The sequence below is a fragment of the Trachymyrmex septentrionalis genome, unplaced genomic scaffold (assembly GCF_001594115.1).
Source record: "Trachymyrmex septentrionalis isolate Tsep2-gDNA-1 unplaced genomic scaffold, Tsep1.0 scaffold83, whole genome shotgun sequence".
NCBI lineage: Eukaryota > Metazoa > Arthropoda > Insecta > Hymenoptera > Formicidae > Trachymyrmex > Trachymyrmex septentrionalis.
This window is the reverse complement of record NW_017306018.1, coordinates 1,090,791-1,103,675: the sequence shown is the minus strand read 5'-3', so window position 1 is coordinate 1,103,675 and position 12,885 is coordinate 1,090,791. Positions and strand designations below refer to the sequence as shown.

The window sequence follows — 12,885 nt, the reverse complement described above, 5'->3', positions numbered from 1 at the left end:
TATCGCGGATTAAATAAAAGAATTATTTTGACTTTAATTGCTCATAACTCCATTAAAAATTGTCGTATCGTATAATTTAAAAAAGAGATTTTTAAAGCTGAAACTTTACTCTATCAAGATATATTTATATTGTTGGTAAGAAAGTAATTGCGGTTTTTACTGATGGATGTCTTTTAAAAAAACGCGATGACTTTTTACTACACCTAATATTATAAATTATATTACTGCAAAAAAGATTTCTTCAGTTTTATTTGAAATTTTAAAGAACTAACGATATGAATCTTATTTTTACACAACAATTTCTAATTTATTATTTTCTAATCTATTTTCTAATTATTTTCTAATCTATTTCCTAATTTATTATATTATTTTCTAATCTTTATTTTTCTAATCTTTGTAATTATGTGCGCGACTTCTCATCGGAACGTAATCTTGCAATTGAGTATTTCCGCTTGCAGATTTTCTAATTTATATAAAATTTATTGGTTTTTTTTTTTGAAAAAAATATTGTATCAATTATTTTTTTACATATATCGAATGATATCGATTTCGCGCGATATACATATATAGACCATTGACATAAATCAAATCGATTAAAAACGGTAGCGACTGCGTCTTTAAATTAAAAATTAAGCGAAAATTTTATAAATTATAAATTTATAAAAAAATAATTGATATAATATTTTTTTTCAAAAAAACCAATGAATTTTATATAAATTAAAAAATCTGCAAGCCAAAATACTCAATTGCAAGGTTGCGTTCCGATGAGAAGTCGCGTGGCGCGCGCATCGCGAATTGGGTTGACAGGCGCAGACCGGCGCGGCGCACGAGTGGAGACGACGACGACGACGACGACGACGACGACGAGGACGACGGCGACGGCGACGGCGACGACGACGTATGCGCAAATCTCCGTCAGTCAGTGACGGAGTTGCCTGGTTGCAGCGTGGGTGGCACGCGCGCGCGTTGGCCCGGCCAGCTCGATTCGATTAAACTTTGCAGCAGCCCTCGTTCGTCGCGAGCGGGGGTGAGACCTCGTGCCGTGGCTTTGTTATATGCCGAGCGTCATTATCCCTTCGTGGGTGCACGTCAAAATCGCGTCGCAGGACGCGAATCGGGATAAACGTGACGATTTGTGCTCCTGCATCCAGACATAATCGGAGAACTTACACGGAAGACTTGCTGCTTCCCATTCGTACGACGTCACACGGGTGCGAGAGGTAATTGAAAGGAACTTCGCGAGGCTGTTTCTCATGACTGTTCGTACTCGTGCGAATGTTGAGATAGGTGCGCACCGATTGCGTTCCGAGATATCGTCGTCTTCGTGCCGAGAGACATGAATGTGCAAAGTGTATCTTGTGTATCTTGCAAATACGTGCTGTTTAAAACTGCTGTTTAAATCGCTGCTATTTAAAAGTGCCGTAGTTTCCAAGATACTAATCTTTGGATTGTCAAGGTTTTCATTTGTTCTATGAATAAGTACCAATTTGTGAAGCTATAGTGAAGCTTTAATTGAAATACAAAATAATCATAAAGATAATCAAATTAATAATAAAATTAAATCAGGAACAAATTACTGTTGCACTTACTTGTATTTCTAAAGCTTAATTTAGAAAAATTTAAATTATTGATATTCACGAGTTTAAAGAAAAGAATCAAATTTATGAATTTATCCAAAGCTATCTGTATGTAAAATAGGACGATTTTAATTTTGTATGCAAATTGTCCTAGAAAGAAAGTTCAGTACTCTATAGGAGGTGATTTTATCTGTCATTTTAATTAAAAGTGTTCATACGAACATTTTTCAAACATTCTGTTTCGTTTCCGAGATTTCCAAGAAAAATATTTAGATAAAACGCGTGCTCCATTTCAAATAGTTTTCGAGACTGAATGTGCAGAAATTACTGTTAAAAAGAAGATATGTACTTTTTCTAATAATTCATTATTCAGGTGATACAATTTTTAAAGCTTATAATAAATTTTCGAAAATTCACTATTAATATACAAATAAAGATAACGTTTGTTTGTTGCAAAGTAAAAATATCTTAATTTAAAAGACCAAGAGACGAGCAGGTAAAATATTTAAATAAATAAGTTATTTGATTACTTAATAAAATAACGACGTACCTACATAATACATATAAATGTATAAACAAGTTTTGGCTCATAGAATCCTTATTAGCTTAAAATTAAACATATAAATGATAAAAAACTTACAAAATTTTAACATATCTTTTTCTTAAACAAAATATGAATAAGAGGTCGAGGTTAATAAACCAGATAATAGTCTCCATCCGCATATGATATGGCAATTGAAGATACTTAAACATATCGTGTCCAACAATAAATGTAAGTACAATAGTTAACATCAAAATGTAAAATTCCAATAACGAATTTATCATTTCATGGCGAAAATTACGTTTAGTTCAATATATAAAGTATGTTGTCAAATGTATAAAATTAATTAATCTAGGCAGTTATAAATTCAGATTAAATAATAAAGAAACAATTGACCATGTAAACAAAAATGTTAATAAATTTAGGCAACATATCGGCGATAAAGATTTAAACTGTCTGGTATTTATTTGTTAGTCTTTTATTGGTAGCGAGTTCCAATAACTGAGCGAAAGACGAATTATACATTACATTACACATCGAAATATATATGAAAGTTACGAAAGTATGTTCGGTAGATAAATATCTTTTAGTTATCTATTATACTATTAGAATGTTTTATTGGATATCAAAGTATGAATCATTCAGCGTTCTGTGTCATTTAGGCCCGGTTGCATCAACGTTACTTTAACTTTAAGCGAGACTTAAAACTCTCTCTATCTCGGTTTAGAATCGAAAAGGGACGGAAACAAAGAGAGTTTTAAGTTTTAAAATTAAAGTAGCGTTAGTGCAACCGGGCCTTCTACAATTAATTTATTATTTATGCAAGTTTTTTGTTTGTTTCTTTTTTTATTGTTTTATATGAATTATTTCCATGATCTTTTATGATGTAATGAGTCTTTTATTGTTCGAAATCTAAAAGTTTAACGTTTTTCCAGTCAAAAGTGTGATTTGTTCTTATCATATGTTCAAATATAACTGACAATGAATATTAGATAAATCTAACTTTATATTGTTAATTTATTCTTTTAATCTCATTTGTTTCTTTGTTCGTCCTACGTATGAACTGTCGTCATTCTTACAGTTAATTTTATAGATTAATTGACTATTGCAAACAAAAGTTTTATCTTTGTGTATTTTTATACATTTATTAAGTTTATTGAGAGTTTATAAAAACCTACTGTGGTTGTAGATTTATTATCGACCCTTGGCTATTGACGAACGAAAATTCCTAGGAGATAAAAATTAGAACAATGAAATATAAAAGAAGCATTTACGCTTCTTTTACATTTTGATGTTTCAATTTTTGCCTACTAGAAGTTTCGTTTACTCTCCAATTACATTCAATTTACGCTTCGATTTTTATTTTTATCAAGGTCCTTATTTAAAAAATTTTAAACTGTTTCGGACTTAGCAGCGTCGATAATAAATCTTCTGTTTTACTCTGCCATTACATTACTTATGCTCTGTAATTTTTATTTTCATCAGAGAAAAAACAATGAAATCTTTTTTTGTTGAAGTCGCCTTTTCCTCATTAATTGAACTCTGATCACTTAATATTTTTAATTTATTAACAAATAAATATTTTAATCTTCTGTTAATGAGGTCAAAAATAAAATCAAATAACTATTGTCTAATAAAATACTAATACATAACTCAATTTTCTTTTTGTAAAATGAAGAATGAGACAAAAGAATTGAACGATTCACTCTAAATTGATTTTTATGGCATTTCGGTGGTTTAAGAAAACGGTAATTAATGTCCAGAAAAAATTTCTTTGTGGCATCAATTTATTATAATTTTGTTATTTTTGACAATCGAAGAAGAGTTCAGAAAATTAAGACAATGATTTTCCTCTAATTCGATAATGTAGTAGATTCAATAAATTTTAATCGGTCATGGTAATCATTAAACCTTTCAAGAATATTATTCACTTTTTGGGAACAATAAACAATTAGATGTCATCGACATAACAAAAATAGATAGGCAACTCTAATGTATTTAGAATTCTTTTCTCCAAATCTTGCATAATAATATCTGCAATAATTGGCGGGAAAACTAGAGAATAGAAGTATTATAGGAGTTTGTTTACAAATTACATTATTAAAAATAAAGTAGATGATAATAAAAATTTAATTGTAGATATAAATTTATCTTTTGGTAATTTATTGACTTGATCTGATTTATTAACTTGGTCTTTCATTATTTTATATTTTTAGGTTTCTAATATGTTAAGATTTTGTAAAGTTTTTTATCATTTATGTTTAATTATGAACTGATGAAGACTCTGTAAGCCAAAACGTATTTATGGATTTATGTATTATGTATGCTAATTAATTAAATAGAGTTAAATGATTCACTTATTTAAGTATCTTATTTGCTCGTCTCTTGACGTGTCGTTTAAATTAGGATATTTTTTGTATTTTTCTGTTCAAAATAGGACGCATATTCATATGAATATTTTTGCTTGTAAACACCTTGAAAATTAGAATCATTTTATATTATTATGCAGAATTAAATTTTGATGTATTCTGCCAATTCTAGCAGTTTCTTTACTTTCTCGCAATCTTCTATAAAAATACGCTAAATACGCAAGACCATTTACCTAAACCTGTTTTGTTCCTTAAATGTATGAAACAGATTAATATCACGTTTTACATTTTAACGTTACTTTTGTCTACTACTGTATCTCACACAGCGCAATCCGCATCATTCGACGTCCGATATTCAATTATACATACATATGTACACCTACGCTTTCTACGGAGGAGATTCATTTTTTTATCTTACCATCCGCTCTCTGTATATGAAGTATGATATTGTATCAAAAGAATGTTATCTGCATTTCAAGGCCTTTTGTGTTTTTATTATATATGGAATATAATCAAATGAGGTGAGGGAGAATTTTTTTATTCAGTTCGCGTTGGATAGTTATAATATTATTTCAAATATTAAATTATTGGACAGCAATAATATCGTTTCAAATATCGGATTATCTGAGTAATATTGTGATTTATAATTTACTCTAGAAATCCTCAAGTGAGAGATCGAACATCGTTTAGACAACTTCTGACTGATTCGCTATATCTTTCAAGATATGCATAAGATAAAATAAAATACATGAATATCTCATTCTTTATCATATTCATAATCTATCATTCTATTTTATGCAAGTCCTGAAAAATATAGTGAACCAAATATCATGGTCTCTTATTTAAGCTTTCTAGTTTATTCCAATTATTTTTTTAAATTTGTTTGCCCTTTCATACACACTAAATATTAAGCCTGGTCTATAATATATGCAATAAGCTTGGTGTAAGAAGTAAGAATAAAAAATTGACTAATCACAGTCGATTATTCTTCTTACATTCGACTGTGATTGATCAATTTCTTATTCTCACTTTTTATACCAGTCTCACTTCGCATGTAGACTTTGTATACAATAATAGAGCCTATATTTAACTTGTATATTGAGTAACACTTGTGTCATTATGTAAATACATTCCTGTCTCTCGATAAACTACGACTATTTTTCCTGTCATGCACAAACGAATAAGCGGAAAGTACGCAATCAAAATTCATACATTGACTTACGTGGCACTCTTAGAATCTTCTTTCGACAACTTTGATTAAAGCTAACAGATGGTTAATACAATACTCGCAGTGTAATACAATAGTTATCACCGAAGAAGAAGAGAGAAGAAAAGATGTGATACATTGAACTGATGTTAATTGGTGCTACTAGGAGTCAACCGTCGATTAACTTTAACCGAAATTAGTGAAAGAGATCCTTAATCAACTTTAATAACATTCGTAGTTAGAAAAGTGGCCAATCACAGTCATTCTATTTTTTAGAGAAATAGCTATGATTGGCCAATTTCATAACTACGGATGTTATTAAATCCGATTAAGGCTGTTGTAAATGTAATTTATAATAAAAACAAAAATTGCAAAGTGAAATAAGATTCTTCTTAAGTACAGTCTTAAGATGTTATATAAGCCAATCACCGAGTCAATCACAGAATAGTATTAGATAACTTGGTGAACTTGATTCAGTTAGACTCTGATTACTTAAAAGTAACATGCACGGACAATGTAATTTCACATTAATTTATAATAGGATTAAATACATTAATATGTCAAAAGTTTCATGATAGGTTCTTCGTTCTGTTGAAACAACACACTTTAATTTGGAAATCTGTGAGTGATTCTAATGGATTAACAAATTAATTTGCATTATTGCATTTGTAATTTATTGCTGAGAAGGACTCCAAAGTACGTCCAATTTGAAAAATTTGAAGATGTCATCTTGCCATTAATGCAATAAAGATTTTTACACGATTCTGAACAACGTAATCTGTGTTGCACTTTCATTAGCTCTTTAATTATTGCTACTAAATTAGTTAAGCTGAAAGCGAAAGAAAATATTCATTGAACAAAGGAATAAAGATCTTTGATAAGTAAATATAATGTCCTATTTTTGCAACGACATTGACAACACTCGATTTCAGAACAAGGCTCATCATCGAATCAAATTACGGCGGCTGCTCGATGACCGTCTTCTCTTGTCAAGAGGACGAAGAAGCCGAGGACGAAGACAACAATAATTCACGGAAAGACGGATGTTTATGTTGCAATTGGCGTTGTTATGCAAGAGACTTAGGAGACGAGTGGCGAACAGTTGAGATGTCCTTCATAAGGGTAAACCAATTGCGAAATATAACGAAATTCATAGAAGTATGATGCGACTCGCAATGATGCAGAAACACTTTTGATTTCCCATGATCCTGAGAAAGGCATGACCACGACAGCATAATGTGGAAGGCGAAATGGTTACGTTTCACCGAATGCTTCTGCCGAAGGTCCGGCCTCGTTCTGATTTTACCGTGCCTGATCATTATCATCCTTTATCTCGTTTCCGACGACGAATACGAATACGACGTTCTACAGTATCCGTCCTTCAAGTCGTATAACATCGCTGAAGGTGAGTCTCATTTCCTTGTAATGTCTTACCTCCTCATTTGACTATACTGACATGCATTTCCATAATATTAATATAAAACATTTAATATTATAATTATTATATTATTAAACTGTACAATCGCTTGTTATGCTGTTTGTTGTCTAATACAGTTTAGTGTACGCGTATATTATGTATTGTTAATATTTTTACATATATTCTACAAAAATTTTATATTACTTATTATATATGGTGTTTCATTTTAATTAGTGCACTTGAATTTCTCCCGAACAATGCAAGATGTTGAAATTCTATTTTTGCGATGTTATGTGCTATCGATGGAGACGTATTTTTATTAATAAGGTTAAACCTAAGATGAAAGTATTATATTAAGGTCACATAAAGATCAAATTCATTTTTGTAAATGAAAATCTAATTTTTTAAACATCTTTGTAGTAGCCATACTCATTACGAGCTCAATGCGTGAGCTCAATTATGACTCAAAAACACCGAAAATCAAATGATTAATTAAATGGGAACTTACAATAATCGCCCTTGTGTATATATTCGAACTACCATCCCTAACTACGAAAGTAGAGGCCAATACAATGTTTAAATAATCACGACACATTTGATAAAGTTATCGGCGAAATGTTACTAGTGATACGCAATAGTGTCACTGCTGAACTAGTAGTACTACTAGTATTTAACACTATTGCAATACTGTCAATGCTAATGTACACTATTAGATTCAGTAGTGTTAGTATTGCAGTAGTATATTACACTATTGAATCCAATAGCACTACTAATTAGTATCAATATCAGCAATTGATATCGATAAGTTTTCTCTTCAATATTTGTAAAATTTACAAATTAATGTGAAGCAAAGTTCTCATGTCATTAATCGTCAATTATATTATTTTTAAGCAAATGGTTAAGTAATAAATCTGTATATATATCTCTTGACCATTTATTTTAATCAAGTATGATGTAAACTAAATAGTTGACGATCAATGACTTGAGAACTTTACTTTATTAATTTGTAAATATTTTATACGGTATATATTTTTGAGTATATCCGAAACATAGATGTTTTTTCCAAATCTTCGTAGAATATCAATGTACATTCAACGATATTTTTAATATCTTAAATGTTTTCATAGATGTATTATACTTGTATATAGATACTTTCATTTTTAGTGAAATCGTTGCTTATTCGTTATGATAAAATGCGTACTATATTATCGAAGTCTGAAGTCTAAGGTGGAATTATATCGAATTATGTTTGATGATAGGCACGGTGGATGGTTATCTCGTATGGAATCCGAAATGTCATATGCTGTCCAAAAAGCCTTTGGATCCGTCCATCGCGAAATTCGTGAGGAAGGAAAAATTGGAGAAATGCCCGAACGATCGTGTCCTTTCGCAAATTTCAAGGGAACCTAATGGCAGCGTATTTCTTTCTCTCGATCCCGCCATAAAAACCATGCATAGCGACGTTGCCTGCTGCTGGTCGCCCGTAGTCAGACCCAAAGTGGATAGACCCAAGAAGGACAACTACGACTCTACGATATCGTAAGATTTATCATCGTCACTCTTTGCATTGAAAGTTCCAGTGTCATCTTAAGACATTCAGGTGCATTTAATCTGCTGAGAAAAGAATTAAGCGGCAAGAATTACTTTGTTTATTTATTTACGATATAATATAAAAAAAACTGTACCTGAAGAGATTGAAGTCGCAAGCTATTTGGCCTATACGATTAGAATTTTTCCTGGAAAACATTTGCCGATCCTTTCTTCCCAATAGAGTCAAGCAATGCGAGAACTTCACCGGACAAGTGATGCTTCCGCGCGAAATGGAGGTGGTGTACGTGTCATGCAAGGTGAAGGCGAAATCGAAACCCAAAGCGAAGACGAAGAATACGAAGCTGTCAACTAATACGGTGTATGAGAACGTTCACGCAATCTTGAACCCGGAGAAGGTACGAGAACGCATAGATCACAATGGCAGTCAACCCGGAAACTTTTCAAGAAAGTTAAGCGTGCTCGTCCTCGGCATCGACAGCGTCAGTCGGCTGAATTTCTATCGAGCTATGCCGAAAACCGAGAGATATCTGCGCGAGACTGGCTGGATCGGTCTAAAAGGCTATAATAAAATCGGCGACAATACGTTTCCGAATCTGATGGCGATTTTGACCGGCCAGACACCACAACAAGCATATTCTCGGTGCAAGCCGACAGTGGCTTACAAACTCGACAACTGCCCTTTCCTTTGGCACAACTTCCGCAATGCTGGCTACGTCACGGCCTATGGTGAGGACGAGACTATCCTCAACACATTTAACTACCTCAAGGTTGGCTTTGTCGAGCCGCCTACGGATTACTACTTGAGACCCTATATGCTGGCCAGCGAGAAACTTCTTAAAATCAAGAAAAGGTAATGAGTTAACTATTACCATCCAAAGAGCAATATGATCTTTTTGCTGATTGATGAAATTTTCGTTCGCGCTGTTTGCAGATTCAACATGAAATACTGTACGGGTCCCAAATTAAGCTTCGAACGGATCTTCGATTACGCTGTGAACTTTGCCCAAACCTTCGTCGGCGTGCCATACTTCGGATTCTTCTGGACAAACACGATCAGCCATGACAATATGAATGGTATTTCGTCGATGGACACTCGTGTGTTGAAGAAATTCGAGTTTCTAGAACAGGAGGGAATATTGAACGACTCAATGATAATTTTCCTGAGCGATCACGGTATGCGCTGGGGCGAGTTTCGCAACACCTTTGTTGGCTGGTACGAAGAGAGATTACCGTACATTTACATCTGGTTACCCGAATGGTTCCGCCAGAAAAATCCCGAGGCCCAACGAGCTCTCGCGGTGAATCAAAATCGACTCACCTCGCCGTTCGATCTCTACGAAACGCTACGGGATGTTCTCGCCATCGGAGGTGGCGATGCTGATTCCAGTCCAGGATGTTCCACCTGCCAGTCCCTTTTCGCGCCAGTCCCTAGAGAGAGGGGCTGTCAGGACGCAGGTGTGGTTTATCATTGGTGCACTTGCACGGCTTTCAAGTCGATTAACGTCAATGACAGAATCGCCAAGGGTGGCGTGCAGAAGTTCCTGGATCATGTTGAGAGTATCGTAAAAAATTACAAGGACAAGAAGGGCCGGCGACTATGCGCGCGGCTCAAACTAAAGAAGGTGCACCGGGTGGATCAGGTGATCGACTTCGGCACGGATAATCTGTCCACCATCACATATTTCTACATGATTCAGACAGCTCCCGGTAACGGTAATTTCGAGGTAACCATCAGGTATCATGGTGATGGCAATTATACTCTATCTGATAGCGAAGTCAGTAGAATCAATCCTTACGCCGTGAGCGCCAGGTGTTTAAATCGCGGCATGAAGCAGTATTGTCATTGTGTGAAGTAAACATAAAGTCACCAAAATTTGACTTTATACGCGTTGTTACAATTTTGTACTTCATTAACATTCCGTTGAATCCGATCGAAAAGAGTTAACTTTTTTAAGCTAGAGAGCCTATAACTACTGGTTTTGAAAAAACGCTATTCCTAAGTTGAAAATATGTGACGATGAAAAATATTCAGACTTTTTATTACTTTAAATAACTTTCCTAAAACCTTGCGATGTATTTGCATTGCGATGGTGTTGCAACAAATTTTCAAATTTTATTTTTATGTTAAATTGTACTTTACACGTGTTTTTCCTATACACGATCGGTTGAACTTAATTACTTTAGTAATATTTTATTTAGTAACTATTGCGTAATCTTGAATCGATTTTTGTGAAAATATGTGAGGCATAGTTCTACTGATTTGCTTCGTACATATCGAACACAAAGGTTGATTGCCTCATCTCAAGGAATTAGGGACCTGAGTGTGGATATATGGTATGTGGATATTTGTTCGTTTATCAAGAATAGCTGAGACTAGAATTTTCTAAAGCCTTAATTTAACATTTAAATAATAAGTGATAATACATAGTCAACATCAATGAGTTAAATTCATTGATCTTTCTAAATATGTAAAATTATTATTAACGAATGGAAATTAAATATAAGCTAAGTGCCAAAAATTATAACAAGAAACATATGATGTTGCATATGTTTAAATTTATAAAAAAATATGCTACTAAAGATATTTAAAATGTTATATACTTGTGCAATTCTGGATAAATTTTTGACGGTTAGCTGATATTTGTATCCACTTTCTACTATAACATGTATGTGTAGTTTAACAACGAAGATATAATTATGAGAGAACGAGCATTGTGTAAAAAAAAGTTGATACCTTGATCATTTCGTACATTAATAATACCTAAGTTATCGTACATATCTTATCAGAGGATGTTCATCATATGGGATAATTTTTTTCATACATTGTTGCACCACGATTTATTGCGAATGTACGACACAATGTTCGTTCGAATCGATGTACATTAAAACTGCATGAAGTGCGATATAAGTAAGTGAAAGACATAAGAACGTATCTGGAAGAGAGGATGATCGAATATACTTTTGTGGTGACGTTGCAATGGTGACATATGATGCTCGTCCTTTCTTATGAATATGTATCACAAGGCATTAGTCGTAGTTTGTAAGTAATGAGTGTGCCTATCTTACAAGTGCCAAATATGTTCTGTTCTAACTTAAGTTTGAAATCATACACTTCATAATAAGCATAGACTGGCAATACAAGCAAAATTGTGTCTGTATTTCTCTTTCTAAAAGTGTCTGAAAGTATCCCCAACAGTATAAAAATTGCAGCAATATTGCTGTAAGTTTATTTGCTGTTGGAATACGTTTCGCGCATGCTTGATATATTTATTATACATTGGATATTTCATTGAGATTATCTCTTCGTATAAGGTTTTAGTTTGGCATATTTTTTAATTATTTGCATTTTACATTTTCAAAGGACTACCCAAGTATTCCTAAAATATTTATGAAATGTAAAAGCAACATTCAAATATTGGTTAAAAATTCCATTTGTATATCGTTATATTTTCCGAGAATGTTCCACATATATTCCGCAAAATTTTAATTTTTCCAGAAATTTCAAGTATGATCGTTCGTGAACTACTTTTTAAATAAAATTGTACTATGAAGATCACATTTCATGTGCTTTTATCCAATGTTGAAACTCACTCACAGGCGAAATGCTGCGCTCTTTGTATTCTTTCCCAAGCAATTCTTGTTTAGAATTCGAGAAGCCGCGTGAAAAAATTGTGACTATTCTATAAAATCTAAATTTTTTAATATTTAATATTTAGTTGTATTTAGGATAAAAATCAAAATGCTAAAATCAGCAGGTCAGGTGTTAAAACCTCTGGCGTTGGCACTCCTTCAAAAATTATAGGCACTGGTCAGTCCATACTTATAAGGTCAATATATGATTGAAACAAACTTTTCTTTTTATTTCCTGCACCGATATGATTGCCATAGATTATGTTATCCTATGATATATACAGCTTATGCGAGAAAGAGAGAGAATGCATAAATGGAAACCAAAATATTACGTTTGCGTGATAATGAGAATGAAAACCGGTCTAATAAATTTATAACATGTTTTAGACCTACCAAATAATATCTTAGAGACAAGTTTATTGGAAATTTTTTTTAAACAGAAATATTAAGAGAAATTTGTCAAACTTCTCAGTTTCGCAAAATTGCAATTTTATCAAAAGATTTATTTCTAAAATATTCTTTGGAGGCCTAAGATATAATCTACAGAAATAAGAATCCAAGCCAATGCGAGCTAACATAGGTTAATCGCATAT

The 12,885-nt window shown here is 32.8% G+C and overlaps 1 protein-coding gene across 3 annotated transcripts; it reads left to right on the top strand.

The window, feature by feature from the left end:
* Nucleotides 1-932: 932 nt before the first annotated feature.
* LOC108755139 lies at nucleotides 933-10,757 on the top strand. 3 transcript variants are annotated; one of them, XM_018497975.1, is made up of 6 exons: nucleotides 933-1,220; nucleotides 6,627-6,816; nucleotides 6,912-7,099; nucleotides 8,371-8,650; nucleotides 8,883-9,512; nucleotides 9,594-10,757. In XM_018497975.1, exons 3-6 carry the CDS (start codon nucleotides 6,931-6,933, stop codon nucleotides 10,516-10,518), a joined length of 2,004 nt encoding a protein of 667 aa, XP_018353477.1. In that variant the 5' UTR covers nucleotides 933-1,220; nucleotides 6,627-6,816; nucleotides 6,912-6,930; the 3' UTR covers nucleotides 10,519-10,757. The 3 variants fall into 3 exon arrangements, with proteins under 3 accessions (XP_018353477.1, XP_018353479.1, XP_018353478.1); XM_018497977.1 differs by lacking the exon at nucleotides 933-1,220 and adding an exon at nucleotides 1,424-1,456; XM_018497976.1 differs by lacking the exon at nucleotides 933-1,220 and adding an exon at nucleotides 2,263-2,349.
* The last annotated feature ends 2,128 nt before the right edge of the window (nucleotides 10,758-12,885 follow it).